This window comes from Melospiza melodia, chromosome 7, assembly GCF_035770615.1.
Source record: "Melospiza melodia melodia isolate bMelMel2 chromosome 7, bMelMel2.pri, whole genome shotgun sequence".
Classification (NCBI taxonomy): Eukaryota; Metazoa; Chordata; class Aves; order Passeriformes; family Passerellidae; genus Melospiza; species Melospiza melodia.
The window spans coordinates 30,740,044-30,765,384 of NC_086200.1; the positions used below are offsets into that span (position 1 = coordinate 30,740,044).

Below are 25,341 nucleotides of genomic sequence, written 5' to 3' on the forward strand. Positions count from 1 at the left end.
CCGGGCTGCGTTTGGGGACAGGGACACGGCCCGGGGTGCTGGGGGTGCCTGGGCAGGGCTGGACCCTGATGGTTGGCACACCTCGCCCATCCCAAACACCTCTGCCCTTGGTGGCACCTCTTGTCCTGACCTGACATCCCCCCTGGCTCTGCCAGCACCTCCTGTTCTTGTCAGCATCCCCTGCTCGTCCCTGGCACCCCTGTCCCTCCCTGGCATCCCCAGCCTTTGTCAGCACGCCCTGTCCTTCCCTGCTAGCCATCGCTCTGCCCTGGCACCCCTGTCCTTGCCAGCACCTCCTGTCGCTCCTTTCTTCCTTCCTTGGTTTTGCCAGCACCCCCTGCTCTCCCTGGGACCCCTTGCCCTTGGTGGCACCTCTTGTCCATCCCTGGCACCCCCTGCCCATCGCTATTTCCCCCCGGGCCGGGATTCCGTGCAGGTGAGGCAGTGTCGGGGCAGTGCCAGGCTCGGGGTGAGGGCAGCGTTGTGGGACTGTCGGGACAAGGTGAGGGCAGCGCCGGGGCAGCGTCCGGCAGTGTCGGGGCAGTGTCGGGGCAGTGTCGGGGCAGTGTCGGGATACTCTCGGGCTCAGGGCAGTGCCGGGGCAGTGCCGGGGCAGTGGCACGCAGCTGTCGGGATACTCTCGGGCTCAGGGCGCTGCCGGAGCGCTGCCGGGGCGCTGTCGGGACGCACTGAGGGCAGCCCCGCCTTGCCCGTCTCCAAGATGGCGGCGGCGGCCCGGGGCGTGTCCCGCGGCCCCGGCCCCGCCCGGCTCTTCCGGCCGCGCCGCGGCCGCGCCGATGGCGGTGAATTACGCGGCCGGGCTGTCGCCGTACTCGGACAAGGGCAAGTGCGGCCTCCCCGAGGTGAGCGCGGCCCCGCCGGGTGAACCCCCCGCCCGCCCGGGGCAGCCTCCGCCCGCCCGGGGCTCCCGCGGGCCCTGCGCGGCCCGGCGCGTTCCCATGGCAACCGCGGCCTCGGCCCCGCGCCGGGAGGCACCGGGAGGCACCGGGAGGCGCCGGGAGGCACCGGGCCCTTGGTGTGTCCCCCGCTCATCCCGCGGCTCCCTCCCCGTCCCCCTTCCGTGGCTGCCTGTCCCCAGACACCCCGCGGCTCCCTCGGCCCCCTCATGTCCCCCCCAGGCCGCCCCCAGCTCCCTCCATGTCCCCTTCCATGTCTCCCTCCATGGCCTCCCTGAGCCCACCCGGCGCATCCCCCCATTGCTCCGTCCGTGTCCCCCAGCGGTTCCTGGGAAGCTTAAAACGGGGTTTGGGGGCAGCCGCAGGGACATTCAGGAGCCTGTCGTGATCCAAGGGGATGGAGAGGGGACAGGGACACACACAGGGTCCTGTTCTCGTTCCTGTCCCCAGGAGATGGGGCTGGAGAAGCGTCTCAGGAATTAAATCTCGTGCCCAAACCAGCGTCCGGTGTCCCCACCTCCATGGCTCCCCTGTCCCTCGCTGTCCCTCGGCCCTGCCCTGTCTCCAGGGCTGGTGGCACTGCTGGTGACAGTGGGGCTCAGCACACGAGGGGTGGCCCCGGGTCGCTCCTGGAGCGCAGCCTGGGCCGGCTGCTGTCAGAGCAGCAAAGTCCCTGTTGGTGTTGGGTGTTCCCAGCCCTGTCCCTGCACGGAGATGCTCCAGACAACGTGGAGTCTCTGCTATTAAGTGTTTCTGTCACTAAGGGAGGCGAAATCCTTCATGGATAAGGAACAGCAGTGGGTTACTGGGGCTCTAGAATCATGGAATCCCGGGATGGTTTGGCTTGAAGGGACCTGAAGGATCATTCAGTCCCACCCCTGCCATGGCAGGGACACTTTCCACTGTCCCAGGCCCTGTCCAGCCTGGCCTTGGACATTCCAGGGATCCAGGGGTAGCCCCAGCTGCTCTGGGAAATCCATTCCAGGGCCTCCCCGCCCTCACAGGGAAGGATTCCACGCCCCCATCTCTCCATCCCATGCTGGTTTGTGTTTTCCCAGATTTTTGACCCTCCGGAGGAGCTGGAGCGGAAGGTGCAGGAGCTGGCAGAGCTGATCCGCAGCTCCTCCCATGTGGTGTTCCACACGGGGGCAGGGATCAGCACAGCCTCGGGCATCCCTGACTTCAGGTAGGTTTGAGGGTGGCACCTCCTCGAGTCCATCTTCCTTCTTGAAAGGCTCTGATTTAACCCAGGCCTGCCCCATCCCTGCTGTCCATCCTGGATCCGGCTGCAAACACCATTTTCCCTCTTGCACATCCCAGCTGTTGCCACAGAATCTCCACATTGTTTGCACCAGCCCTCAGAATCCTGCTGATCCATGAGCTCTGCTCCTCCCAAGGATGGGGCACCGGAGCCTGAGCTCTCCCTCGCTGCTCTTCCCAGGGGCCCCAATGGTGTGTGGACTATGGAAGAGAAAGGGCTCTCCCCAAAATTCGACACCACCTTCGAGAATGCCAGGCCCTCCAAGACTCACATGGCGCTGCTGGGGCTGCAGAGGGTGGGCATCCTGAAATTCCTGGTCAGCCAGAACGTGGACGGCCTGCACGTGCGCTCGGGATTCCCACGGTATTTCCCAGCCCCACACTCAGGGTTTCGTTCCCAGGGAGTCCCTGCCCTGTCTGATAGCAGGAGGGGAGGCTGGAAGGGGATAAACCAGCTGGAATTTGGAGGGGAGAGGTTCTGGTTCTGAGGCAGAGGGTCTGTTTGTGCACAGGAAAAACAGATTATGGAATCATGGAATCCCAGAATGGTTTGGGTTGGGAGGGACCTTAAAGCCCATCTCATTCCCCTGTGCAGGGCCAGGGTTTGAATTCAGTGATCCTTGTGGATCCCTTCCAGGTCAGGACATTCTGTGATCCCTGGGAACAGTCAGGGATGGGGTTGGAGCAGCCTGGGACAGTGGGAAGTGTCCCTGCCCGTGGCAGGGGGGAGGTTGATCTTTTCAGGTCCTTTCCAACCCAACCCATTGTGTGATTCCATGAGTCAGGATGTGACCGAGGAGCATCCACGTGTCCTTGGAGAAGGTGCTTCTCACAAACACCTTCAGCCAGAGCTCCAGGGCTTTTCCTGCCACTACAAGCCCCAAGTGCTGGGTCCTGCTCCCAGCCCCAGTGTTTGTGTGTTTAATCTAAACAGCCATGGGAAAAGCAGCAGGGAATGATGACAGAATTCCATGGTGCTCCCACAGCCCGCAGCCACTGGCTCCTGTTCAGTTCAGCCCAGCTCTGCCTCCCAAATGAGGCCTGTGCTTGAGTAAGCTGAACTGGGGCCAAACTGGGGGAAATCAAGTCAGTCCTGTCTCAGGCAGCCTGGAGGAAGTTCCCAGCGAGCGTGGGGCTCTGAGGAAAACAGGGAGAGCGTGGCCGTGTTTTCCTCTGGCTTCTGCTCTGAGCCTCAGGGGAATTTTAGGAAAAACAGGTGTCAGAGGGCTGGAACAGCACAGGGACAGACAGGAATGTTGGGTGCTGGAAAAGCAAAGATCTGGATGCTCCCAGGAACAGAGATTTGAGTGGATCAGGAGCTGCAATCAGTGCTGCAGATGGAAACATTAAAAGGCCAGGATCTGCTGTCCCTTCCTAAGTCCCTGTTGGGGGATGAACCCAGCACCTGGCAGGGCTGGAATGCAGAGAAGCCCTTGAGGTTCCTGGGGAGGAGGTGGGGTCCCTCCAGGCTTCCCCACCCTTCCCCAACTCACCTGTGCCTTTCTCCCACAGGGACAAGTTGGCCGAGCTCCACGGGAACATGTTTGTGGAGGAGTGTGTGAAATGTGGGAAGTACGTGAGCCCCGGGGGGAAACTGGGCTGGGATCCCCATCCCAGGGGGAAGCTGGGCTGGGGTTCCCATCCCATTCCAGGCCAAGCTGGGCTCTCCAGCCCCTGGTGAGCAGCTCTGTCCCCACAGGCAGTACGTGCGCGACGCCGTCGTGGGCAGCATGGGGCTCAAGCCCACGGGACGCCTCTGCAGCGTCACCAAGGCCCGGGGGCTGCGGGCCTGCAGGTAGGGATCCCTCCTGGGCTGTGGGATGGGAATGTAGGGATCCCTCCTGAGATCCCTCCTGGGATGTGGGAGGGGGGCATGACCCCACAGCCCCTCAGATTTGGGAGAAGCAGCCCAAGGTGCAGGAGGATCTCTCTGGGTGCTCTCCGTCCCTTCAGTGTGGGGACAGGGAGGGTGGGACAGGCTCTGGTCGTTGTTCCCTTTGCTAGGGCAGCTCTGTTCCTGTTCTCCTGCCTTCTCCAGGGAAAACCATGGTCCCTGTGTGTGTTTTGCAGAGGGAAGTTACGAGACACTATTCTGGATTGGGAAGATTCCCTGCCTGACCGTGACCTGACGCTGGCAGATGAAGCCTGCAGGTACTGACACCCTGCTCAGGAGGGGAACAGTCCCTTCCCACCCCTCCATGCCCTGGTTCTGGATTTCTCCTCCTCCCTGCAGGAAAGCCGATCTCTCTGTCACCCTGGGGACCTCTCTGCAGATCAAACCCAGCGGGAACCTCCCGTTGATCACCAAGAAGAGAGGAGGGAAGTTGGTCATTGTCAACCTCCAGGCAACCAAACACGTGAGTGAGCTTCCTACAGCACTGCACTGCTCCTTCCCCCTCCTGTCCCCTGTTCCAGGCCCATCCCAAGTTTGTCCCTGCACGTTGTCCCCTCCCAGGTGGCCTCTCTTAGCAGGCAAACAGGCTGGGAGTCCTGGGTTGGAGGGTTTAAACCTGCAGCTCCTGCTAAACACGTAGAGATGGCAGGTAAATAATAGAATCATGGAAAGGGCTGGGTTGGAAGGAACCTTAAAGCTCATCCTGTTCCCTCTCCCGTGGGCAGGGACAGCTTCCACAATCCCAGGCTGCTCCAAGCCTTGTCCAACCTTATCCAGGCAAGTCTTAGGAGCAGAGTAAAAGCTCAGCCTGGAGCCTGCTGTGTCCTCTTGGGGTTTACAGCCTGATGGAAGGGCCACACACACAGAGCCTGTGGAGGACACGCTCAGTTCCTGCTCAGATATTGGTGCCCCAGTTGTCCAAAGCCTTTAACACCCAGACCTGGCGGTTCCTGGGATGTCACCAGAGCTCCCTTGTGCCTGTCGCACTCTGTCCCTGCTCTGTCCCCGCTGTGTCCCCATCCCCAGGTGTGGCTCAGCCCCAGGGCCAGCTCATGTCCCACTGGGAATGACACACGGGGGACATGGCTGTGTCCCTGTGAGGAGCTGTCTGTCCCCTGAGCCGTGTCCCTGTGAGGAGCTGCTGTCCCCTGAGCCGTGTCCCTGTGAGGAGCTGTTGTCCCCTGAGCCGTGTCCCTGTGAGGAGCTGTCTGTCCCCTGAGCCGTGTCCCTGTGAGGAGCTGCTGTCCCCTGAGCCGTGTCCCTGTGAGGAGCTGCTGTCCCCTGAGCCGTGTCCCTCTGTCCAGGACCGCCAGGCCGACCTGCGCATCCACGGCTACGTGGATGAGGTGATGATGAAGCTGATGAAGCACCTGGGGCTGGAGGTGCCCGAGTGGACGGGGCCGGTGGTGGTGGAGAGCGCCGAGCTGGCCGAGGGCGAGCAGGAGCAGCTGCAGGGGCGGCTCAAGGAGGAGCCCCTGGGGCAGCACAACGGCAGCGCAGCGGCCCCGGAGCGCCTCAAGCAGGAGTGCCCCAGCCCCGACACGGGGCCAACGCCCGTGAAGAAGATGAAGGTGGAGCCTCTCCTCACCTGACCTGGACTGTCCCTGTCTCACCTGGGCTGCTTTTCCTACTACCGACTTTTTTTTATACCCTTAAATATTGTCCCTTTTTTTATGTCAGTATTAAACATACTTGAATTGTGGCTCGCGGAGCAGCTGCACCCGCGGGCCTGAGGAGGGCCTGGCATAGGGAATTTCTTCCCTGTGAGGGTGGTGAGGCCCTGGGATGGGATTCCCAGAGAAGCTGTGGCTGCCCCTGGATCCCTGGAAGTGCCCAAGGCCAGGGTGAATGGGGCTTGGAGCACCTTGGGACAGTGGTAGGTGTCCCTACCCAGGGCAGGGGTGGCACTGGATGGGCTTTGAGGTCCCTTCCAACCCAAACCATTCCATGACTCTAATTCCATGTCACTTGGTCATGGAAGGGGACTGGAGCTGGCTGGATCCCAGTTGGACTCAGGGCTGGGAGCTGTGGGAGGCTGCCCTGGCCCCAGGTCCAGGTTGGGCATGGCCATCTGTCCCCCCACATTTCTGGGCCCCTCATGGCAGCTGGGCTTGAGGTCCCCTGGCCCAGGGCTCCTTGAAACCTTGTGGAGCACCCTCTTTTAAATTACAGCAGGTGGATTTCTTCCAAAATATCTTATATTTAGAGACGAAAATAAAATTCTAAAACCAAAAACCAAAACAAAACCAAAACAAAACCAACCAGTTGCACCACCAGCAGCCAACCAGGGCAGGGCCCCTCCTGCTTCTCAGCCCCATCCTGAGCGACCTCAAGTCCTTTCCACAACTCCCACTGTGCCGGGGGGCAGGAGCAGCCCCTCTCCTCCCAGTAAGGCCAGTGGGAACCGGTCTCCTCTTCCCAGTTCACAGAATCCAAGCAAAGCCAAGCAGGTCCAGCATCCAGAGGCAGATCCCGGAGGGGTCCCCCCGAGGGTGTGTCCTGGAGGGGACGAGGTGCTGGCACCCCGTGGCACCCCCGTGCCCCCTGCTCTGCCTAAAGCTCCTCCGCCGGCTCCAGCACCGCGGGCTCGGACCACGCCAGGGATGCCAGCCCCGGGTGTGGCACGGAGCCATCCCCCGGCACGGCCTCGGCCTGCTCCCCGTGCTCGTGGTGGCTCAGCCCCTCGGTGCCCGATGGCCGCGTGTGGTTCTGGAGGGAGCCTTTGGCCGGGAGTGCTGGGGACGTGTCCTGGAACGCCTCGTGCAGGGTCTCGGGGGTCTCGCGCAGGGGCTCCGACCACAGCGGCTCCGGGGGCTTCTCATCCCCGGCCTGGGGCTGGGTGTGAACCACGCGGGAGGCGGCGGCGTTGTGCAGGGACCTGGAGAAAACTGAGCCCCACGGAGGGTCAGGGCCTGGGCCAGGGCCATGAGGGTCTGGCACGGCTCTGGCTCAGCTCAGCACAGCCCTGGGACAACCCTGGCACAGCCCAGCTCAGCCCCAGCTCATCCCTCACCTCGCACGGGCCTGAAGTCGCCGTTTGCCTCAGCCTTGCTGGGGGCGAAGGGGCTGATGGAGGGGAAGACAATGAGGGTGAAGGAGAGCAGCAGGACCTGGGGACAGAGGGGACATCACTGAGCACAGCAGGGGAGAGGAACCAGGAGGTGGGTCACAGCTGGTGGCAGACCCAGGAGTGCATCTATTCCTCCATCCCTCCTGGTTCATGTCCTACCAGTGCACATCCATCCATCCATCCATCCATCCATCCATCCATCCATCCATCCATCCATCCATCCATCCATCCATCCATCCATCCATATATCCATCCATCCATCATCCATCCATCCATCATCCATCCATCCATCATCCATTCATCCATCCTCCATCCATCCATCCATCCATCCATCCATCCATCCATCCATCCATCCATCCATCCATCCATCCATCCATCCCTCCCTCCCTCCCTCCCTCCCTGCCCATCTCCCAGGCTTTGGAGGCCCCACGCACCGCCAGGCAGGTCCCTGTCTGTGCTGCCTTGTTGCTCGACTGAACCACCATGGCCTGGAGTTTCTTCAGCTGCTCCAGGAGGGATCTGGGAACAGGGAGAGCCCATGAGCCTCCACGCCAACACTTCCCACCCCGCCTTGTCCCCATCCCACCCTGGGAACACCTACGAATTCTGCTTCTCCAGGTGCAGGACCTTCCTCTGCAGCTCCTGGTTCTGAGCCGTGCACGCCAACATCCTGGGACAGGGAGAGCAGCAGGGGTCAGGGGACAGGGCTGGCAGGGAGCAGAGTGCCCGGGGTGCCACGCTGGGGGTGTCACCGTGCCCAGGTGAGGGGCTGGGCTCTGTACCTGCTCTCCAGCCCATCGATGTATTCCTTCTTCTTCTTGCGGCTCTCCTGGGCCGACTGCTTGTTCCGGATCTTCCTCCGGATCTTCTTCAGCACCCGCTCCTCGTACTGGGGGAGACACGAGGGGTCAGGGCCACCAGGGAGGGCTGGGACCCCCCTCCACACCCCCCCAGGGGTCCTGGCACCCACCTTGGTGAGGGGCAGCTGCGTGGGCAGGGTCACCCCCTCCTTCAACAGCAGCTTCTTCTCATCCTCTGTCAGCACCAGCTCCTGGAAGTGGCCCTGGCTGGGCCGGAGCAGGGAGCCAGGAGCCTGTGGCTGCTGTGGGGACATGCAGTGGTGACACCTTTGGGTGGGGGTCACCCTCCACCTGGCCCAGGGACCCTGGCTGGGACCATGGTGAAGGTGCCTTGGGCCAGGAAGGGACAGGGATCACAGACAAGGACCAGGAAGGGAAGGGAACAAGTGAGGACAAGGAGGGATAGGGATGGGAATGGGGATGATCAGGGTGCAGGAAGGGACAGGGCTGGGGACACGGGGACAGGGACTCACATTGTCAGAGCTGCCCGAGAGCAGCAGGTCCTTGACGGTGAGGGCACAGGATGCGGGCGGGGGGACCACAGGCGGGTCCTGGCTCTCCTCCAGAAAGAACCCAGGGTGCCACATGTCTGGGTGAGGGCAGAGCAGGGCTGTCAACAGTGCTGTGTCCCCACTGTCCCCAGTGTCCCCACTGCAGGACCCTCCCCTGCCATGGCCCCTAAAGCAGGGTGACTTGCTGCCCAGTCCAGTGCCCAAACTGTCCCTCTGGTCCTGCCCTAGTGCCCCCCACCACCAGTGTGCCCAGTTCACCCCAGTTCCCAATCCCTCCACACTGTCCCTATCTCCTCCCTAGCCCACCAGACCTCCCAGTTCTTCCCAGTTTCCCCCAGGCCCCTCAATGTCCTCACAGTCCCCACTGCTCTCACCTCCCCAGTGTCCCCAGTGTCCCCAGTGCCCCCAGCCCGCTCCTTTCCCAGTGTGGCTCACCCAGGTCGATGGAGACCTCGGGCTGCAGGACCCCCGACCCCGCCGGGAGGGGCTGGGCCTGGCTCGGCTCAGTGTAGGGGTACAGGACCTCCCGGGGACCCCCGCCGCAGCTCCGGGGGGGGCTGTCGTGCTGGTCAGAGGGGGGGTCCTCGGACACCCCGCTGTCACTGGTGGCCGGGGACCAGCTGGGCGAGTCTGACACCGAGTCCCCAGAGCCCAGCACGGAGCTCAGGAGGTCATTGCTGTCCGGGGCACGCTGTGGGGACAGGGCACCATCACCGGGAGCACCGGGTGTGACATGCCAGGGCTGGCACTCAGCAGGGACAGGTGGGGCGGGCTCAGGCCCGGGGCTCACCCTGTCCTGGGGCCAGGCCCCCGGCGGCGTCCCCAGCTCCACCTCGCGCAGGATCCCGTCCTGGACGTCGAAGAGGAGATCCAGCAGGTCCAGGCTCTCGAGGCTGCCCATGCTGGAGGCCATGGCTGTGGGATGGCAGGGTCACTGCCCAGCCCAGGCCCCGTGGTACCCCCCAGAGCCACCCCCACACCAACTGCACAGCCCCAGGGACACCCCGAGTCGTGGGGCAGCTGAGAGGGGGCCGGGGAATGTTGGGATTCACCTGGAAAAGCCCTACAGGTGTGGGACAGGATGTGGGGGCTCCAGGCATGGCAGTGCCCCCTGCTCCTCCCAGCAGCTGAAGTTCCCAAATCCTCCAGTTTTCCACCCAGAGCTGCCCAGCCAGGGGGCTCCTCCTGGAGGTGGCTGTGCTGGAAGGGCTGGTTAATCATTCTGGGTGGCCAGGGGAGGGGAGGGGACTGCGGCCACCGGTCACCCCAGGGAGGGGACTCAGTCCCTCACTGCTACCCCAGGCACTGCTCGAGACCCTGGGCTCAGAGCTGACCACTCACCCAACTGGCCAATCAGCCAACTGACACCCCAACTACCCGAGCAGCTGACCCACTGACCAACTGGTTGACCATTCAGTCAATGAACTGATCAAGAGACAGAACAAATGGTCAACCTGTTGGCCAAATGACCAATGGATGGACTGCCCCAACAACCAGCCCACTGACCAATGGACTGACCAGTCAACTCTCTGCCTGATTGACCGACCAACCAACCAACCAACCAACCAACCAACCAACCAACCAACCAACCAACCCACCACCCACCCAACTGGCTCAAATGTCCTCCAAGCCAGCTGGGGGCAGTTGTCATTACTTGACATTAGTCTGGCCAAGGTGGACACGGTGGTCCTTCACCCTCAATCCTCTCAGAGAACCCTGATGGCCCCATGGGATCTCATTGAGCGGTGGCAGCCAGGACATACCTGAGGGAGATGCCATTGATTGTCCTCTCAGCCCTCTCTGAGCACAGGGAGCGCAGTGGACAACAAGCTGGGCCTTCACCCTCTTCCTCTTCCTCCTCCTTTATGATTCCCTGACCCGAATGGCAAAGTTTAAACTCCAACTGCACAGAAATAATATCCTAGATTGCAAAATGTCCCAGCCCTGATTGGGGCCGTCAGAGTGAGATGGCAGGGCCACCCCGGGGCTGGACCCGTAACTCATTAGCCAAATGTTTTTGTGCTCCTCTGCCAAGCGGGGCAGGAGGGGCCGGGGCTGCTGGGCAAAGTCCAGGTGCTATAATTGTCCGTGAACCTTCACCCACTTTTGGGGACAGTTTCCCTTTTTCAGACGTCTCGGCGTTAATCACATTCGATGACTGCTGAGCGCAATATCCGGGGACCTTTGCTTGGGCTCCACCACTTGTGGATTATTCAAAACCACCCTGGGGCCCTGTGGTTCTCCTGGAGAGAGACCGTTGGCAGGGGATGGAGGAACAGCACACAGGGAATGGCTTTCCAGGGACAGAGGGCAGGGATGGGAGGGATTTTGGGAAGGAATTGATGGGAGGGTGGGCAGGCCCTGGCACAGGGTGCCCAGAGCAGCTGTGGCTGCCCCTGGATCCCTGGCAGTGCCCAAGGCCAGGGTGGACACTGGGGCTTGGAGCAGCCTGGGACAGTGGGAGGTGTCCCTGCCCATGACATGGGTGGCACTGGATGTGTTTAAATTCCATCCCAACCCAGCCCATCCTGGGATTCCGTGAGTCCCTCATGGCTGTCTCAGGTTCACACGCTGCGTCCCCTTCACCCCCCTGCACCGAGGGGCACCGGCCCAGCTGCACCTGCGTGCCCGCAGTGAATGGCACCCCGGGCACAGGGACAGAGGGGACAGAGCTGACTAAGTCTCCGTGTGGCTCAGGCGTGGCGCAGGGACAAGGCCACGGCCCCTTATCGGCCGCCCCACGGCCTCTGCCCGGGCAGGCGGCGGCTGCTCCCCGCTTTATGGCCCCGCCGGGACCGGGCAAAGGGCGCCCGCCCGGTGCCGCCACCCGGGGCCGCTCGGGGCCGTTCCTCAGGAGCCTCGGGGGTCCCGGGGTCTGGATCGGGCATGGAACGGGATGGGCAGAGCAGGCAGGGGCTGAGGGGCTGCTGCCCGTCGCTGGGTCACTAATTAGTGTTTATTTAATTAACGCTCCGCCCACACTGCCGGCGCCCCTCGGGTGTGGAACCCCGATCACAGCAGCCAACTCCTTCTCCCCCTCAGCGAGATCTCGCGAGACTCCGCTCCGCCGCGCGTTCTTCCAGGCGCACTTAGGCCCCGCCCCCTGTGCCTGCACGGGGCCCCGCCCCTCCGGGCTTTCTGCCCCCACCTCTCGGAGGTCCCGCCTCCATAGGCCCGATCGTGGCCCCGCCCCGCCACCGGCCATGTCCCCGCCCCCAGGCTCGGCCCCGCCCCCGATTGGCCCGCGCAGGCCCCGCCCCGGCCCCGCCCCCGCGCGCCCCCGCGCCCGGCCGCGCCCCCCCGGCCCCGCAGGCGCGGCCCGGCCCGGCCATGCCGGCCAAGAGGAAGCCGGTGCTGCCCGCCCTCAACATCGCCCCCAGCGCCGCCGAGGGGCCCAGCCCCGACGGCTCCGCAGAGTGAGTCAGGCCCGGCCGGGACCGCCCCGGCAGGGGGGCTGGGCCTGGGGGGGACACCGGGCCCGGGCAGAGCGGGGAGGCCGGGACAGAGCGGGCACCGGGCCCTGGGGGGTCGGGGCACGGCGGGCACGGGGCGTGGGGGGGGCCGGGGAAGGCCTGGAGGAGCCGGGACGGGTTTGGAGAGGCCTGGGAAGGTCTGAGGGGGGAGCTGGGACAGGCTCGGGGGGACCGGGGCAGGTGTGGGGGAACCGGGCCAGGCCTGGGGGGCTGGATGGGCCCGGGGTGGGGCAGCTGAGGGTCAGGGAGGCAGAGCCGGGGGACAAGGCTGAGGGCTGGGAGGGCAGGTGCGGATGGCAGGGGCAGGGGGAGGCTGTTCTGCCCCCCCGGTTCGCAGGGACAGCTCAGGCCCGGGGGGTGCCGTGCTAAGGTACAGGAGGGAAACGGGCCTGGAGATCCGGCCTGGAGCTGGGATGGGCACCCGGGGGCTGGGGGGGACGTGGGGCAGCACTGGGGGCTCGGCAGGTGGGAGATGTGGGGTGAGAGGCGGTGGAGGGGGGTACGAGGGGTGGAAGGGATGGGTGAGACCCTCCCGACACGTCCCAGTGTGGCTGAGGGGGGACAGGGGGTGGCAGCAAATGGGACGGAGCAGCTGGAGCTGGCACGGGCGGCGGGGGCTCGGCAGCTGCTGCTGGGGCAGCACAGACCCCCCTTTGTGCTCAGGATTTGGGGTGGGGGTGTAGCAGCGCTGCGGGACCCCACGGAGAGCCCCTCTCATGTTACACACCAAAGCCAAGTTTGGCTCCCCGGGACAGAGAGCAGCATCTGCTGCTGCCTCTGTAAGGGCCCAAGGATTCTTCCTGTTCCTTGGCTCTCCCAAAACACCTGACTGCTCCCCAGCTCCTCTCCAGAGGGGCTGTGTGTGCTGGGCAGGGATTTCTCCAGCTCTCCCTGTCCAGGTGATCCCATTGTGGGGGCTCAGGACATGTCAGGGGATGATTTTTCCATCATTTCCTAAGAGCTGCACCCTCCTTTCCCTGGTGCTGAGCATCTCCCATCTCCTCCTCCCCTCTCCAGGGCTAACCTGGTGGACCTGCAGAAGAAGCTGGAGGAGCTGGAGCTGGATGAGCAGCAGAAGAAGCGCCTGGAAGCTTTCCTGACACAGAAAGCCAAAGTGGGGGAGCTGAAGGACGATGACTTCGAGAGGATCTGCGAGCTGGGCGCTGGCAATGGCGGCGTGGTCACCAAAGTGCAGCACAAACCCTCAGGGCTCGTTATGGCACGGAAGGTAACGAGGGGCTGGGAATGCTGGGGGGCACCTGGAGCTCTCCATGGCCCGGGGAGGACTGGCTTTGGTTGGATTCTCTCTGCATTTGCACCTTCACCACCTCACCGTGGTCAGGAGCAGAGGCCTGGCTGCTCCCAGATGGAGCTGTCTCCTTTTGGAGAGGCTGCACTCCCAGTGACAGATCCCTGGGCTCTGGAAAACAGCAGTTTATTTTTTTTTTTCCCCAGTTCTGATGGACAAAGTGAGTGGAATTGGCTCTCCTGAGGATTGTAGGTCAGGACCAAGGAAGTGGCAGTGGGAAGGATGGGTTTGGCACACACGTCCCTCATTCCTCAGCCCCATTTATCTCATTCCAAGCAGGGACAGAGGTTCCCCAGACAGAGGTTCCTCTCAGACTTGGCTCCATTGGGAACATCCACTGTGGTGCCACAGAGTAGAAAATCAGGAGCTGCTTCACCTGCCTGCTGGGAGAGGCTGTGCTTGGCAGGAGCAGCACAACCACTGCTCTGCCTCCTCCAGAGCCTCTCCTCCCTCCTGCTGCTGGGATCATGGAATCCTGGAGTGGTTTGGGTTGGAAGGGGCCCCACAGCTCACCCAGTTCCAGGGCAGGGCCTCCTTTCTCCGGCCCTGGGTGTTTCCCTCCCTGCTCTGCTCTGACCCCGTGTGCGGCCCCAAAAGCCGCTGCTCGTTCTCGTGCAGAACCTTCACAGGGGCTTTTTCTTTTCTGTGGTCTCCTTGATCTGGGAGCACCTTCTTACAACACCTCCAGAGCTTGTGAAAATGCTCCTGGCTGCTGACTCAGAGGGGCTGAGATCAAAACTCCTGACTCGTCTTTCCACCCGTGTCCGGTGCAATCCCGGCGCCTTCCGTGGCTGAGGCAGCACAGAGCTCTCCCTGTGCCTCCAGCATGGGATCCCACACAGAGCTCTCCCTGTGCCTCCAGCATGGGATCCCACACAGAGCTCTCCCTGTGCCTCCAGCATGGGATCCCACACAGAGCTCTCCCTGTGCCTCCAGCATGGGATCCCACACAGAGCTCTCCCTGTGCCTCCAGCATGGGATCCCACACAGAGCTCTCCCTGTGCCTCCAGCATGGGATCCCACACTGGATGGGGCTGGAGACACCTTCAATCCCACCCAGTGCCACCCCTGCCATGGCCAGGGACATCTTCCACTGTCCCAGGCTGCTCCAAGCCACATCCAGCCTGGCCCTGGGCACTGCCAGGGGCAGCCACAGCTTCTCTGGGAATTCCATTCCAAGGTTTATTCCCAATATCCCATCCATCCCTGCCCTGGGAAGCCATTCCCAGTGTCCTGGCACTTTATCCTTAATATTACTCTGCAAATGGGAAAAATTCTGCGCCTCCCTTGAAGATGTGATTTCCTCCCAGCACTCAGGGCTGCTGCCCATCAGTTCCTCTCCTTCCCAGGACTCACACCTTGCCTGTCTCCTCTCCCTTGGCAGCTGATCCATTTGGAAATCAAGCCAGCCATCAGGAACCAGATCATCCGGGAGCTGCAGGTGCTGCACGAGTGCAACTCCCCCTACATCGTGGGCTTCTATGGAGCCTTCTACAGCGACGGGGAGATCTCCATCTGCATGGAGCACATGGTGAGTGAGGCCCTGCCCTCCCTGCTCCCTCCCAGTGCCTCTCCCTGCCAGCTCGGTGCCGCTGGCAGCTCCTTGTCCTGGCCATTGCTCCTGGTGGGAGCCACACATTCCTGCCAGGGCTCGGAATGAGGGAGACAGCGACTTTTGGGAAGAGGAAGCAGAGGTTTGGGGCTTGGCCAAACGGAAATGTTGCCAACCTACTGCTCTGCAGAGCCCGCTGAGAGGCTCAGTGGACACATTCTGTTCTTTCTGTTGGAAAATTAAGTCATTTCTCCTCCAAATCAGCACCATCTTGGCATTTCCACTGATGGAAGGAAGCAGAGATCCAACAGCAAGAAGCAGAGCTGTTAAAAAACAGTTTTCAGTGATAAACCTGAGTGATATCAGTTTTCAGTGATAAACCTGAGCTCAGATCACCAGATCTTCTTTTTGGCTGAAAAAGGAGTGTGCTCAATGCACCTGCTGCCCTGTGCATCCAGCTGCTCTGTTTTCCTGCTGGGAATTGCTGTGTTGGTCATTCCCACGTTCTTGGTTTCAGGATGGTGGCTCTTTGGATCAAGTGCTGAAAGAAGCCAAAAGAATTCCTGAGGAAATCCTGGGCAAAGTCAGTATAGCGGTGAGTGCTGGGGCTGCCCAGGCTTCCAGGGGGGATTTGCTGGGCAGGGATTGGGAATAATTCCTGGGCTGCCCTGGGAAGTTTTCTGTGTTTCCCAGTCCTGGGGACTGCACTTTTCCTGGACCAGAGCAGAGGGGAATTATTCCCACCTCCTTTTACCCTGGATAATGTTGGCTTCGCTTTGAGGAGGTTTGGGAGAAGCTTTTTTGGGGCGGTTCACCCAAAATCTGTGATGGAATTGGGGATAAATTGCAAACCCTGAGGGACATGGACACCGCAGGGCAGCTCTCCTTGGGCTGGGGGCAGAGCTGCTCCCTGAGCTCTGCTCTGATCCAGCCTTTGGGTTCTCCCCAGGTTCTGCGGGGCCTGGCCTACCTGCGGGAGAAGCACCAAATCATGCACAGAGGTGAGAGCAGGACCCTGGAAATGCCAGCCTGCAGCGCCCGGTGTCCCCCAGAGCCACCCTCACACTGCCCTCTCTCTCGCTGTTCCCAGATGTGAAACCCTCCAACATCCTGGTGAATTCCCGAGGGGAGATCAAGCTCTGTGACTTTGGGGTCAGCGGGCAGCTCATTGACTCCATGGCCAACTCCTTTGTGGGAACTCGGTCCTACATGTCTGTAAGTTCCTTCCACCTGGGTTTTTTTGGGCTATTTGGGTTCATCTCAGCTGTTTCCATCCCCATCCTGTCCACAGGGACACTTTCCACTGTCCCAGGTTGTCCCAAGCCTCGTCCAACCTGGCCTTGGACACTTCCAGGGATCCGGGGGCAGCCCCAGCTTCTGTGGGAACCTGTGCCAGGGCCTCCCCACCCTCCCAGGGAAGGATCCTGAGGTCTGAGCTGCTCCTGTATTTTGGGAATGGTTATTCAAGAGCAGTTATAGTTAGTCAGGGGCTATTTAAAAATCCTGTCCCCTCTGCTCCCAGGCCCTGGCTCCAGGCTGCCTCAGAGCTGCCAGTGGGGATGACTTGCATGGATTGATTTATTTATGATTTTTTCTTTTAATGGCCATAACCTCAAGGGGATTTTCTGCTCCTTTGGTTCCTCTTGGGTGTGAACAGCAGAGAGCAGGAAAATACATTTTTATGGATAAGCAGAGTCCCTTAGATTTCAGCACACAGAGAAATAGGTTCCTGCTGGGTGTTCCAGACTCCCAAACACAAGCAGCTGGGAATGCTGCTGAGCTGGGAGTGTGGATAAGATGCTCCAAGTGCTTTTTGTCTGCACATCGTTCTTCTTTTCCATCCCCTTTGCACATGATCCTTCTGGGACTGTCCCTTCCCTGGAGAGCTGCCATGGAGAGGCCTTTGGGATATTACAGAATCCCAGGATGGTTTGGGTTGGAAGGACCTTAAAGCCCATCCAGTCCCACTCCTGCCATGGCAGGGACACCTTCCACTGTCCCAGGCTGCTCCAACCTGGACATTTCCAGGGATCCAGGGGCAGCCACAGCTTCCAGGGCCTCCCCACCCTCTCAGGGTGGAATTCCTTCCCAATCTATCCCATCTATCCCTGCCTCTGTCCGTGTGGAGCCATTCCCTGTGTCCTGTCCCTTGCCCAGAGTCCTTCTCCAGTTCCCTTGGAGCCCCTTTAGGCACTGGAGTCTGAGTCTCACCAATACAGGATATTTGTACTTGGTGTCACTATCCCATTCCTGTGTCCTGGGTGTCCATATCCCATGTCAGTGGGTGTTCCCATGCTCTGGGGACCAGCATTCCATGTCACCTTGCATTCCCTGTGCCCTGGGTGCCATTATCGCCCATTCCCAGAGCCATTATCGCCCATTCCCAGCGCCATTATCCCCATTCCCATTCCCCCTGAGCCCCTCCCTGTGCTCTTCCCATTATCCCCATCCCCATTCATAGTGCTATTATCCCCATTCCCAGTGCCATTATCCCTGTTATTCCCATTGCGTTTTCCCTATTCCCCGTGCCATTATCCCCATCTCTCCTGCAGCCCAAGTGCCTGCAGGGCTCTCCCCATTATCCCCATCCCCATTCCCATTGTCCCCATTATCCCCATTCCCAGTGCCATTATCCCCATCTCTCCTGCAGCCCAAGTGCCTGCAGGGCTCTCCCCATTATCCCCATTCCCAGTGCCATTATCCCCATTATCTCCATTCCAAGTGCCACTATCCCCATTATCCCCATCCCCAGTGCCATCATCCCCATCCCCAGTGCCATCATCCCCATCCCCAGTGCCATTATCCCTGTTATTCCCATTCCCAATGCCATTTTCCCTATTCCCAGTGCCATTATCCCCATCTCTCCTGCAGCCCAAGGGCCTGCAGGGCTCTCCCCATTATCCCCATCCCAATTCCCATTATCCCCATCCCCATTCCCATTGTCCCCATTATCCCCATTCTCAGTGCCATTATCCCCATTATCCCCATTCCCATTGTCCCCATTATCCCCATTCCCAGTGCCACTATCCCCATCCCATTCCCATTGTCCCCATTATCCCCATCCCCATTCCCATTATCCCCATTCCCATTGTCCCCATTATCCCCATTATCCCCATTCCCATTGTCCCCATTATCCCCATTCCCAGTGCCACTATCCCCATTATCCCATTCCCACTGTCCCCTCCTCTCCCGCAGCCCGAGCGCCTGCAGGGCTCTCCCCATTATCCCCATCCCCATTCCCATTGTCCCCACTATCCCCATTATCCCCATTATCCCATTCCCACCATCCCCATCTCTCTCCCGCAGCCCGAGCGCCTGCAGGGCACGCACTACTCGGTGCAGTCGGACATCTGGAGCATGGGGCTGTCCCTGGTGGAGCTGTCGATCGGAAGGTACCCAATCCCCCCGCCAGACTCCAAGGAACTGGAAGCAATTTTTGGCCGTCCTGTGGTGGACGGGGCGGAGGGAGAGTCCCCCAGCATCTCGCCGCGGGCCAGGCCCCCAGGACGCCCCGTCAGTGGTAGGGGCTGTGGTGTGCATCGGCAGCAACGCTTCCATGGGGGATCTGCGGGCTTGGGGGGGCTGGGGGAGCTGCCCTGCAGGAGGCTCTGCTGGGAGCGCCGCTAGGGAAGGCGACTTTGGCTCCCGCACGACACAGGTTGGTGGAACCGAGGCGGGGAGGGACTCTCAGGATGGGTTTGGGCTCTGCCCGTGGGCTCCTGAGATCCTCCTGTGTCCCACAAAAAGGCTGTGGGCACGGCTGGAATGTGGCTCCCGTGGAGAGGATGGTGTGAGGGACGTTATCACAGCCCCTGTGCTGCCAGCAGGTTCTTCTCAGGCAGCTCTTTGGGGAGAGCTCTGCTGGGAGCTCTCACAGAAGCACCAAGCAGCTCCAGGATTCCAGGGGTGCTCTGCTGGAGCCGTTTCCTTGGGAGCAGAAGGCTCTGGAAGTGCTGCCAGCCAGCCAGAGTAGATGGTCTGGTGCTGTCCAATAAATAAATCTGGACTGGAGGTCTGGTGAAAGAAATGCAAATTCTGGGAATGAACTTGATTCTGTTTAATGACTCAATTTCCCTGGGAGTTGCCTCAGCCTCTCCCAGCAGAGCTCCCCCAGAATTGTGTTTTTCACCCCAAACTGAGCCCTGAGCAGCCTCTCAGCACCGTTTGTGTCGTGTCACCCCCCAGGCCACGGGATGGACACCAGGCCTGCCATGGCCATCTTTGAGCTGCTGGATTACATCGTTAACGAGGTGGGTGTTTGCTTCCCCAGGGCTTCCTCGGGGATGTTCTGCTCTCCGTGTTTGGTCACTCATGGAATCCAACATGGTTTGGGTTGGAAGGACCTTAAAGCTCATCCAGTGCCACCCCTGCCATGGCAAGGACACCTCCCATTGTCCCACTGCTCCAGCCTGGCCTTGGGCACTGCCAGGGATCCAGGGGCAGCCCCAGCTGCTCTGGGAATTCCATCTCAGGGCCTTCCCACTCTTACAGGGGGGAATTTCTTCCCAAAATCCCATTTAAACCTTCCCTCCCTCAGTTTAAGGCCATACCCAACTTGCAAGGCCAGCTCTCACAAACACAGCGATGGAAAATTCTCATTTTGGGATTGTTTCATCAGCCCTAGGCATGGTCAGAGCTGGGATTTGTGAGGCTGGATTTAGGATTGGGATGCTTGGTGATTTCCCAGCTTTGGCTGGGGTTCAGTGTGGGTGCAGAACGAGCTGGAGCAGCAGGGGAAGGAGTGGCAGGGAAGGGTTTTCCTGGCTGGAAAAGCAGTGAGGATGAGGAGGATGAGAGTGGCTGTAGGGCTCAGCTCCCTGACACTGATTTTTGGCCCAGTAACACAGGAGTGGTGCAGGAACCCCTTTTCCTTCTCTCCACAGCCACCTCCCAAGCTGCCGAGTGGAGTCTTCACGCAAGATTTCCAGGAGTTTGTAAATAAATGGTGAGGATTTCATCTCCTGGCTGAAGGTGGAGCCTTGGACGTGCTCCTTGACAGCTCTGCAGCTCCACCCTCTGTGTTCTGCCTGATCTCTCTCTCTCTCCCTGCCTGATCCCACATTGTGCTGGGAGCTCCTGCCTTGGGAAGGGTGGCAATAAAAGCATTTTATTATTTGTGGGGCTGCTGAGCAGGATCCCAGCTCCTTGTAAATGTGAGCCTGGCAAGGGGGGTGGCGGAGCAGATCCTGGGGCTGAGTCACCCCGTGGGCACAGGGACACCTGAAGGTGCTGCCAGAGCTCCCAGTGAAGCAGAGATTGGATATTAAACCCCAGATTGCTGCCAAGCTTTAGGGCCTTGTCTCCATTTGCAGGGCACAGTTTGTCCCCACAGTGTGGAGGAGAAGGATGCTGCAGCTCTCCCTGGGAGCTGGGCTGGCAGGGATCCCTCTCCCAGCATCTTGAGGGGCTTTGGGGGAAGCTGGGGCTTCTCCAGCCTGATCCCCACATGGAACCTCACCTTGGCTTCCCTCTCTTGTTCTTCTCATTTCAGCTTAATTAAGAACCCAGCAGAACGAGCAGATCTGAAGATGCTGATGGTGAGTGGGGAGAGAATTTTCCTGGTCACTCTGCCAGCTGCTGCCCCATCCATCCCTCTTGCTCCAAAGGCTGGGAATTCCAGGCTGAGCTCAGGATGAGGGACCGACCCCCTTTATCCAGGGGAAGTGCAGGGCTGGGTGGGATCTTGGGCAGGGATTCCTCCCTGTGACGATGGGAGGAATATTTTCTCCAAATCCTCTTTCCCTGCCTCAGGATCTTCCCCTCCTCCTCTCCAGTGCATATCCCACAGCACAGGGCCGGCTTTTTGGGCTCTGGGCTGCTCCTCTGGGCCGTTCCTGACCGTGTTTTCCCCTGTGCTTGCAGAGCCACACGTTCATCAAGCGCTCCGAGGTGGAGGAGGTGGATTTCGCGGGCTGGCTGTGCCGGACGCTGCGGCTGAACCAGCCCAGCACTCCCACCCGAGCTGCCATGTGAGCCCGGCTGGCACTGCTGCCTCGGGCACCGCTTCCTCTGCTCCCTGCAGGGCACAGCTGGCCCTCCTTCCTCCCTCCCAGCGCCAAAGCTCCGGCCCGGGCGGCTCCATCCACCGGGGGCGGCTCCATCCTCCAGGGTCGGTCCCCTCGGACCTGGGGGTGTTCCAGGCTCTGCTCCAGCTCTGGAGCTCCTGACACTTGGGAATTGTGGTGCTGCTTATGTTGGTTTTTCTTCACTTTTGGGTTTATTCTTGTTTTGGTTTGGGTTTTTGTTTTGTTGTTTTGGGAATTAAGAAGGAAGGTGATGGCGCGTGTGAGGTGGTGCGGGATGAGGGGCGGCTGGTGCTTCACCCCATCCCTGGTTTCTCTCTGGGATGGAGAATCAGTGGGATCAGGAATGGAGAAACCCTGCCTAGGGTGGCCCAGAGCAGTGTCCCTGTCCTGCCTGAGGCCACAGCTGGGCTGGGGGCAGAACAGGGATTGCTGCTTGGTTTAAATCTGCTTTAAACGGTTCTGATGGAGCCTGGCTTGTCCTGAGCTGGATGTTCAGGGGAGGGGCTGGATCCATGGGGCTGGGGAATGGGGATGGCTCTCACTTTTCAGTGTCCAGGTGAGGGGAGAGGGTGCATTTTGGATTTTCCTTCCCTGGAGAAGGGGAGGCAGAGCCTGGCTATTCCCAGCAGCTGTGCCCAGGGTTGGGGTCGCTCTCCTGATCCCGTTGGGGGCACAGGGAACCCTCCAGGCTGCATTTTCCCCCCTCCAGGCTGCATTTTCCCCCCTCCAGGCTGCATTCTCCCGCCTCCAGGCTGCATTTTCCCCCCTCCAGGCTGCATTTTCCCCCCTCCAGGCTGCATTTTCCCCCCTCCAGGCTGCATTCTCCCCCCTCCAGGCTGCATTTTCCCCCCTCCAGGCTGCATTTTCCCCCCTCCAGGCTGCATTTCCCCCCTCCAGCTGCCTCCAGCCCATCCCAGGGCTGGCCTCAGCCATTGTGGCCGTGGCAGAGCTCCAGGATTCCCTGTCAGAGCCCCCTGACCAGGGATGAACCCACTCTGAGCCCACGTTGTTGTCCCTGGATTGTCCCTCCCTCCCATCGAGGACCCTGCAGCCCCCCAGGCCCCTTCCCACCACGTGGATTTTGGGGTGAATTATTCCTTTCCTCCCCCCATGTGGGTTTAGCAACCCCTGAGCCCCCCCGTGAGGATTTGGGATTTTTTTGTGTTTTCCTTGTATTTTTTTTTTTTTGGCTGTTTTTCACTCAGTCAGGCTGGCAGCTGCCATCCCCCTGCCTGCCCTGGGTCCCACCATGGCAGCCCCCCCAAAAATTAACTCCCAGGCCTGGGTACCCCCAAACCCCTCATCCCTTTTCCTTTCCTGTTTTCCAGCACAGGACAGAGGCACTGCCCTGCCTGGTGCCAACCCACGGGGCAGCCACATCCCCAAAGGGGAGACACCCCAAATTTTTGGGGGGAACACCCCAGATTTGAGGGGTCTGTGCTTGCTGGCTCAGCTCATGCCCAACCAAGCCCCCCTGGAGCCGTGGGCTGCTCGATGTGATGGATTTTGCCTCTTATTTAATATGGGAAGGTTCCTCAAGTTTCAGGCTATTTTCCATCAGTTTTGGTGCTGGGTTTTGGAGAGGAAAAGGAGGAAAAGGAGGAGGAGGATGATGAGGAGGAGGAGAGCATGGACGGAGCAGTTTGGTGGTGCAATTAATTTTTTGGTTTTTTTTTTTTTTTTTTTAACTCGATATTTTCATCATGGATGGGGGGGGGGGGAAATAATAAATAAACGGCACTTTACATTTCCAGGTGGTTTCTCTCCAAGGTTGTGCCCCGGGTGGGTTTAACCCCTTAGGAGCCAGAATTCCAGCTGGGAATGCTGTCTGGGAGCTCTGCTGGCTCTCCCTGGGATGTGCTGGCCACTGCTGCCTCCAGTGGGAGCCGCAGACACCGGAATGATCCCCAGCACGGGATGGATGTGGGATCCAAGGACCCAAATCCAGCTGGAAATAATTGGGGGGTGTGAAAAATGTTTAGGGGTGAAAAATATTTGGGGTGAGCAGCAGCTGGGTGAAGCTGAAAAAAAACCCCCAAATTTGGCACAAAATTGGAAAATATTTTGCAGGTTTGGGGCTGTGAATGATGCAGGGGATCAGGGGGTGACACCAGCATGGTGACATCCCTAATTCCAGGCTCCTTCTGGGACATTTTTTGGGATCCCATCCCTAATTCCAGGCTCCTTCTGTGACGTTTTTGGGGTTCCCATGGTGCCATCTCTAATTCCAGGCTCCTTCTGGGGCATTTTTTGGGTTCCATGGTGCCATCCCCAATTCCATGCTCATTTTGGGACGTTTTTGGGGGATCCCACAGTGCCATCCTAAATTCCAGGCTCCTTCTGGGGCATTTTTGGGGGTCCCATGCCATGGTCCCAGCCTCCAGGCTCTTTCTGGGTCATTTTTGGGGGATCCCATGGTGCCATCCCTAATTCCAGGCTCCTTCTGGGACATTTTTTGGGGATCCTGTAGTGCCATCTCTAATTCCATGCTCATTTTGGGACATTTTTTGGGGTTCCCATGGTGCCATCCCTAATTCCATGCTCATTTTGGGACATTTTTGGGGTCCCATGCCGTGGTCCCTGACTCCAGGCTCCCGTGGTGCTGCTTTGGGGCGTCCTGGATTGTTTTTTCCTGCTGTTTTGGGGTCCCCCAGGGCTCTGGGGTGCCCTGGGATGGACTCACTGCCCCCCTGGGAGCTGTGCCAGGCTTTGGTGGTGCCAGCTGGGATTTGGGGGGGGGGTCTCCAGGGTGGGGGTGACCACGGCCCCTGTGCCACAGTGGGATTTTGGGGGTGCAGGAAGGAATTGGGGGTGGCAAAGGGGGGATCCCCAACCCCTGTTCAGTTTATGGGGTACAATGGGGGGAGTTGGGGTTCTCCCCACAAACACCCTCATGGTGGTGGGGGGGTCCACAGCTGATTTTGGGGGGGTTCCACGGCTGATTTTGGGGGTGTCTTGATGCAGGGGGGGCACTCTGGGGTTGATATTTTGGGAGGCTGGCAAAGGGGATTGCCAACCCCCGTTCAGTTTATGGGGTACAATGGGGGGAATTGGGGCTCTCCCCCCAAACACCCTCATAGGGGAGGGGTTTCCAGCTGATTTTGGGGGGGTCTCAGTGCAGGGAGGACACTGGGGGTTCATATTTTGGGGGCCCCCCTCCCGGGCGTGCCCCGGGCGTGCAGGGGAAAGCGAAAGCAGCCGGGAGCTGGGGCTGCTGGGGCAGGGCAGGGACGGGCTCGGGGTGCAGCCCCGCACCCCAAACCCCACCCCAAAACCTCCCCCCGCTCCGTTTGGGGGCTCAGGGCCCCCTCAATCCCCACCCGCGGCCGTGCTTCCCCGTGCTGCCTCAGTTTCCCCAGCTGCTCCATGGGGTTAATGACCCAAAACCCCCCTAAAACCTCCCCAAATCCCACCCCGGGGGGCGGGGGGAGGGTGAGGGGCGGGCGGGGAGCTGGGCCGGGGTTATTTAAGGGGAAAAAGGGGAAATGCCAGCGAGGAACGCGACCCCCGAGGGGGGAAGGGGAAAGGGGGGCGTCGATCGCAGCTTTGCTTTTCTCGCTTTCTCTTCCTTTGATGAACCCAAACCCCAAACGTCCAACAATTCCAAATGCACCCGAAATTTCCCCTTTTCCCCGCGGCCGGGACGGCGCTGGAATTGCGGGAGCCGAGCCGGGGGTGGCCGGGCCCCGCCCGGGTGGGGACAGCCCGCCCGTGTCCCCGTGTCCCCGTGTCCCCCGCGCCGCTCCCGTCCTTGCCGGGCTGGCTCCGAGCCCACCGTGACCTTGGGCTCCGTGTCCCCGTCCCCCAGCGGCCGGGGGGGGACACGAGTGGCGGGGAGGGGCTGCGGGGACATTGGGGACAGCGAGGGCGGCACGTGGTGCCTCGGGGAGGTGACCTGGGAGGGACGTGGAGGGGCGGGGGGCGTGGGGAGGCGACACCAGCGTGGGGTGACGCGGGGAGGGGCCCGTGGGGGGACCCGAGTGGGTTTGGGGGGGACAGGGAGGGGACGTGTGGGGACACGCGTGGGGCTGGGGGCGCGGGGAGGGGGTGAGACGTGGGTGAGGTGACACAGAGGAGCACGGAGAGGTGACACGAGGGGTGACACGAGTGGCTTTGGGGGTGTGGAGCATAAAGGGTGACCCAGAGAGCCCGAGGGGTGACACCCGTGGGTTTGGGGACACAGAGGTGCCCCAGGGGGTGACAGGTGGGCAGGGTGACCCAGAAGGGACCTGTGGGGTGACGCCCGTGGGTTTGGGGGACACAGAGGGGCTCCAGGGGGTGACAGGTGGGCAGGGTGACCCCAAGGGGCTCAGAGTGGGGACACGAGCGGGTTTGGGGCCGGTGAAGGTGCCCCGGGGGGTGACACGAGGGGGTCTGGGGGACACCAGGGTGACCCAGACGGGACTTGGTGGTGGCACAGTGGGGACACGAGTGGGTCTGGGGTCAGTGTGGCACTCCTGGGGGGAAG

At 60.9% G+C, this 25,341-nt stretch overlaps 3 protein-coding genes across 6 annotated transcripts; 2 read left to right on the plus strand and 1 right to left on the minus strand.

Annotated features, from left to right (window-relative positions):
• The first annotated feature begins 769 nt into the window (after window positions 1-769).
• Window positions 770-5,773, plus strand: SIRT6 (sirtuin 6). 3 transcript variants are annotated; one of them, XM_063161158.1, is made up of 9 exons: window positions 789-863; window positions 1,976-2,103; window positions 2,359-2,541; window positions 3,690-3,749; window positions 3,877-3,972; window positions 4,248-4,328; window positions 4,411-4,534; window positions 4,633-4,720; window positions 5,376-5,546. In XM_063161158.1, exons 1-9 carry the CDS (start codon window positions 798-800, stop codon window positions 5,414-5,416), a joined length of 867 nt encoding a protein of 288 aa, XP_063017228.1. In that variant the 5' UTR covers window positions 789-797; the 3' UTR covers window positions 5,417-5,546. The 3 variants fall into 3 exon arrangements, with proteins under 3 accessions (XP_063017226.1, XP_063017228.1, XP_063017227.1); XM_063161156.1 differs by lacking the exon at window positions 4,633-4,720 and having other exon boundaries at window positions 770-863; window positions 5,376-5,773; XM_063161157.1 differs by lacking the exons at window positions 789-863; window positions 4,633-4,720 and having other exon boundaries at window positions 1,974-2,103; window positions 2,238-2,541; window positions 5,376-5,773.
• A 478-nt stretch (window positions 5,774-6,251) lies between these two features.
• CREB3L3 (cAMP responsive element binding protein 3 like 3) lies at window positions 6,252-10,526 on the minus strand. Of its 2 annotated transcripts, none has more exons than XM_063161155.1 (10): window positions 10,277-10,526; window positions 9,304-9,428; window positions 8,949-9,204; window positions 8,475-8,590; window positions 8,112-8,243; window positions 7,924-8,030; window positions 7,743-7,811; window positions 7,576-7,660; window positions 7,085-7,181; window positions 6,252-6,959 (listed from the first exon to the last, which is right to left on the minus strand). In XM_063161155.1, exons 1-10 carry the CDS (start codon window positions 10,290-10,292, stop codon window positions 6,625-6,627), a joined length of 1,338 nt encoding a protein of 445 aa, XP_063017225.1. In that variant the 5' UTR covers window positions 10,293-10,526; the 3' UTR covers window positions 6,252-6,624. The 2 variants fall into 2 exon arrangements, with proteins under 2 accessions (XP_063017225.1, XP_063017224.1); XM_063161154.1 differs by lacking the exon at window positions 10,277-10,526 and adding an exon at window positions 9,566-9,942.
• A 1,284-nt stretch (window positions 10,527-11,810) lies between these two features.
• On the plus strand, window positions 11,811-22,626 carry MAP2K2 (mitogen-activated protein kinase kinase 2). The gene is made up of 11 exons (XM_063161159.1): window positions 11,811-11,929; window positions 13,004-13,214; window positions 14,680-14,826; window positions 15,365-15,442; window positions 15,797-15,848; window positions 15,938-16,062; window positions 18,154-18,367; window positions 19,033-19,097; window positions 19,731-19,792; window positions 20,339-20,384; window positions 20,710-22,626. The coding sequence occupies exons 1-11, from the start codon at window positions 11,844-11,846 to the stop codon at window positions 20,818-20,820; spliced, it is 1,197 nt and encodes a 398-aa protein (XP_063017229.1). The 5' UTR covers window positions 11,811-11,843; the 3' UTR covers window positions 20,821-22,626.
• The last annotated feature ends 2,715 nt before the right edge of the window (window positions 22,627-25,341 follow it).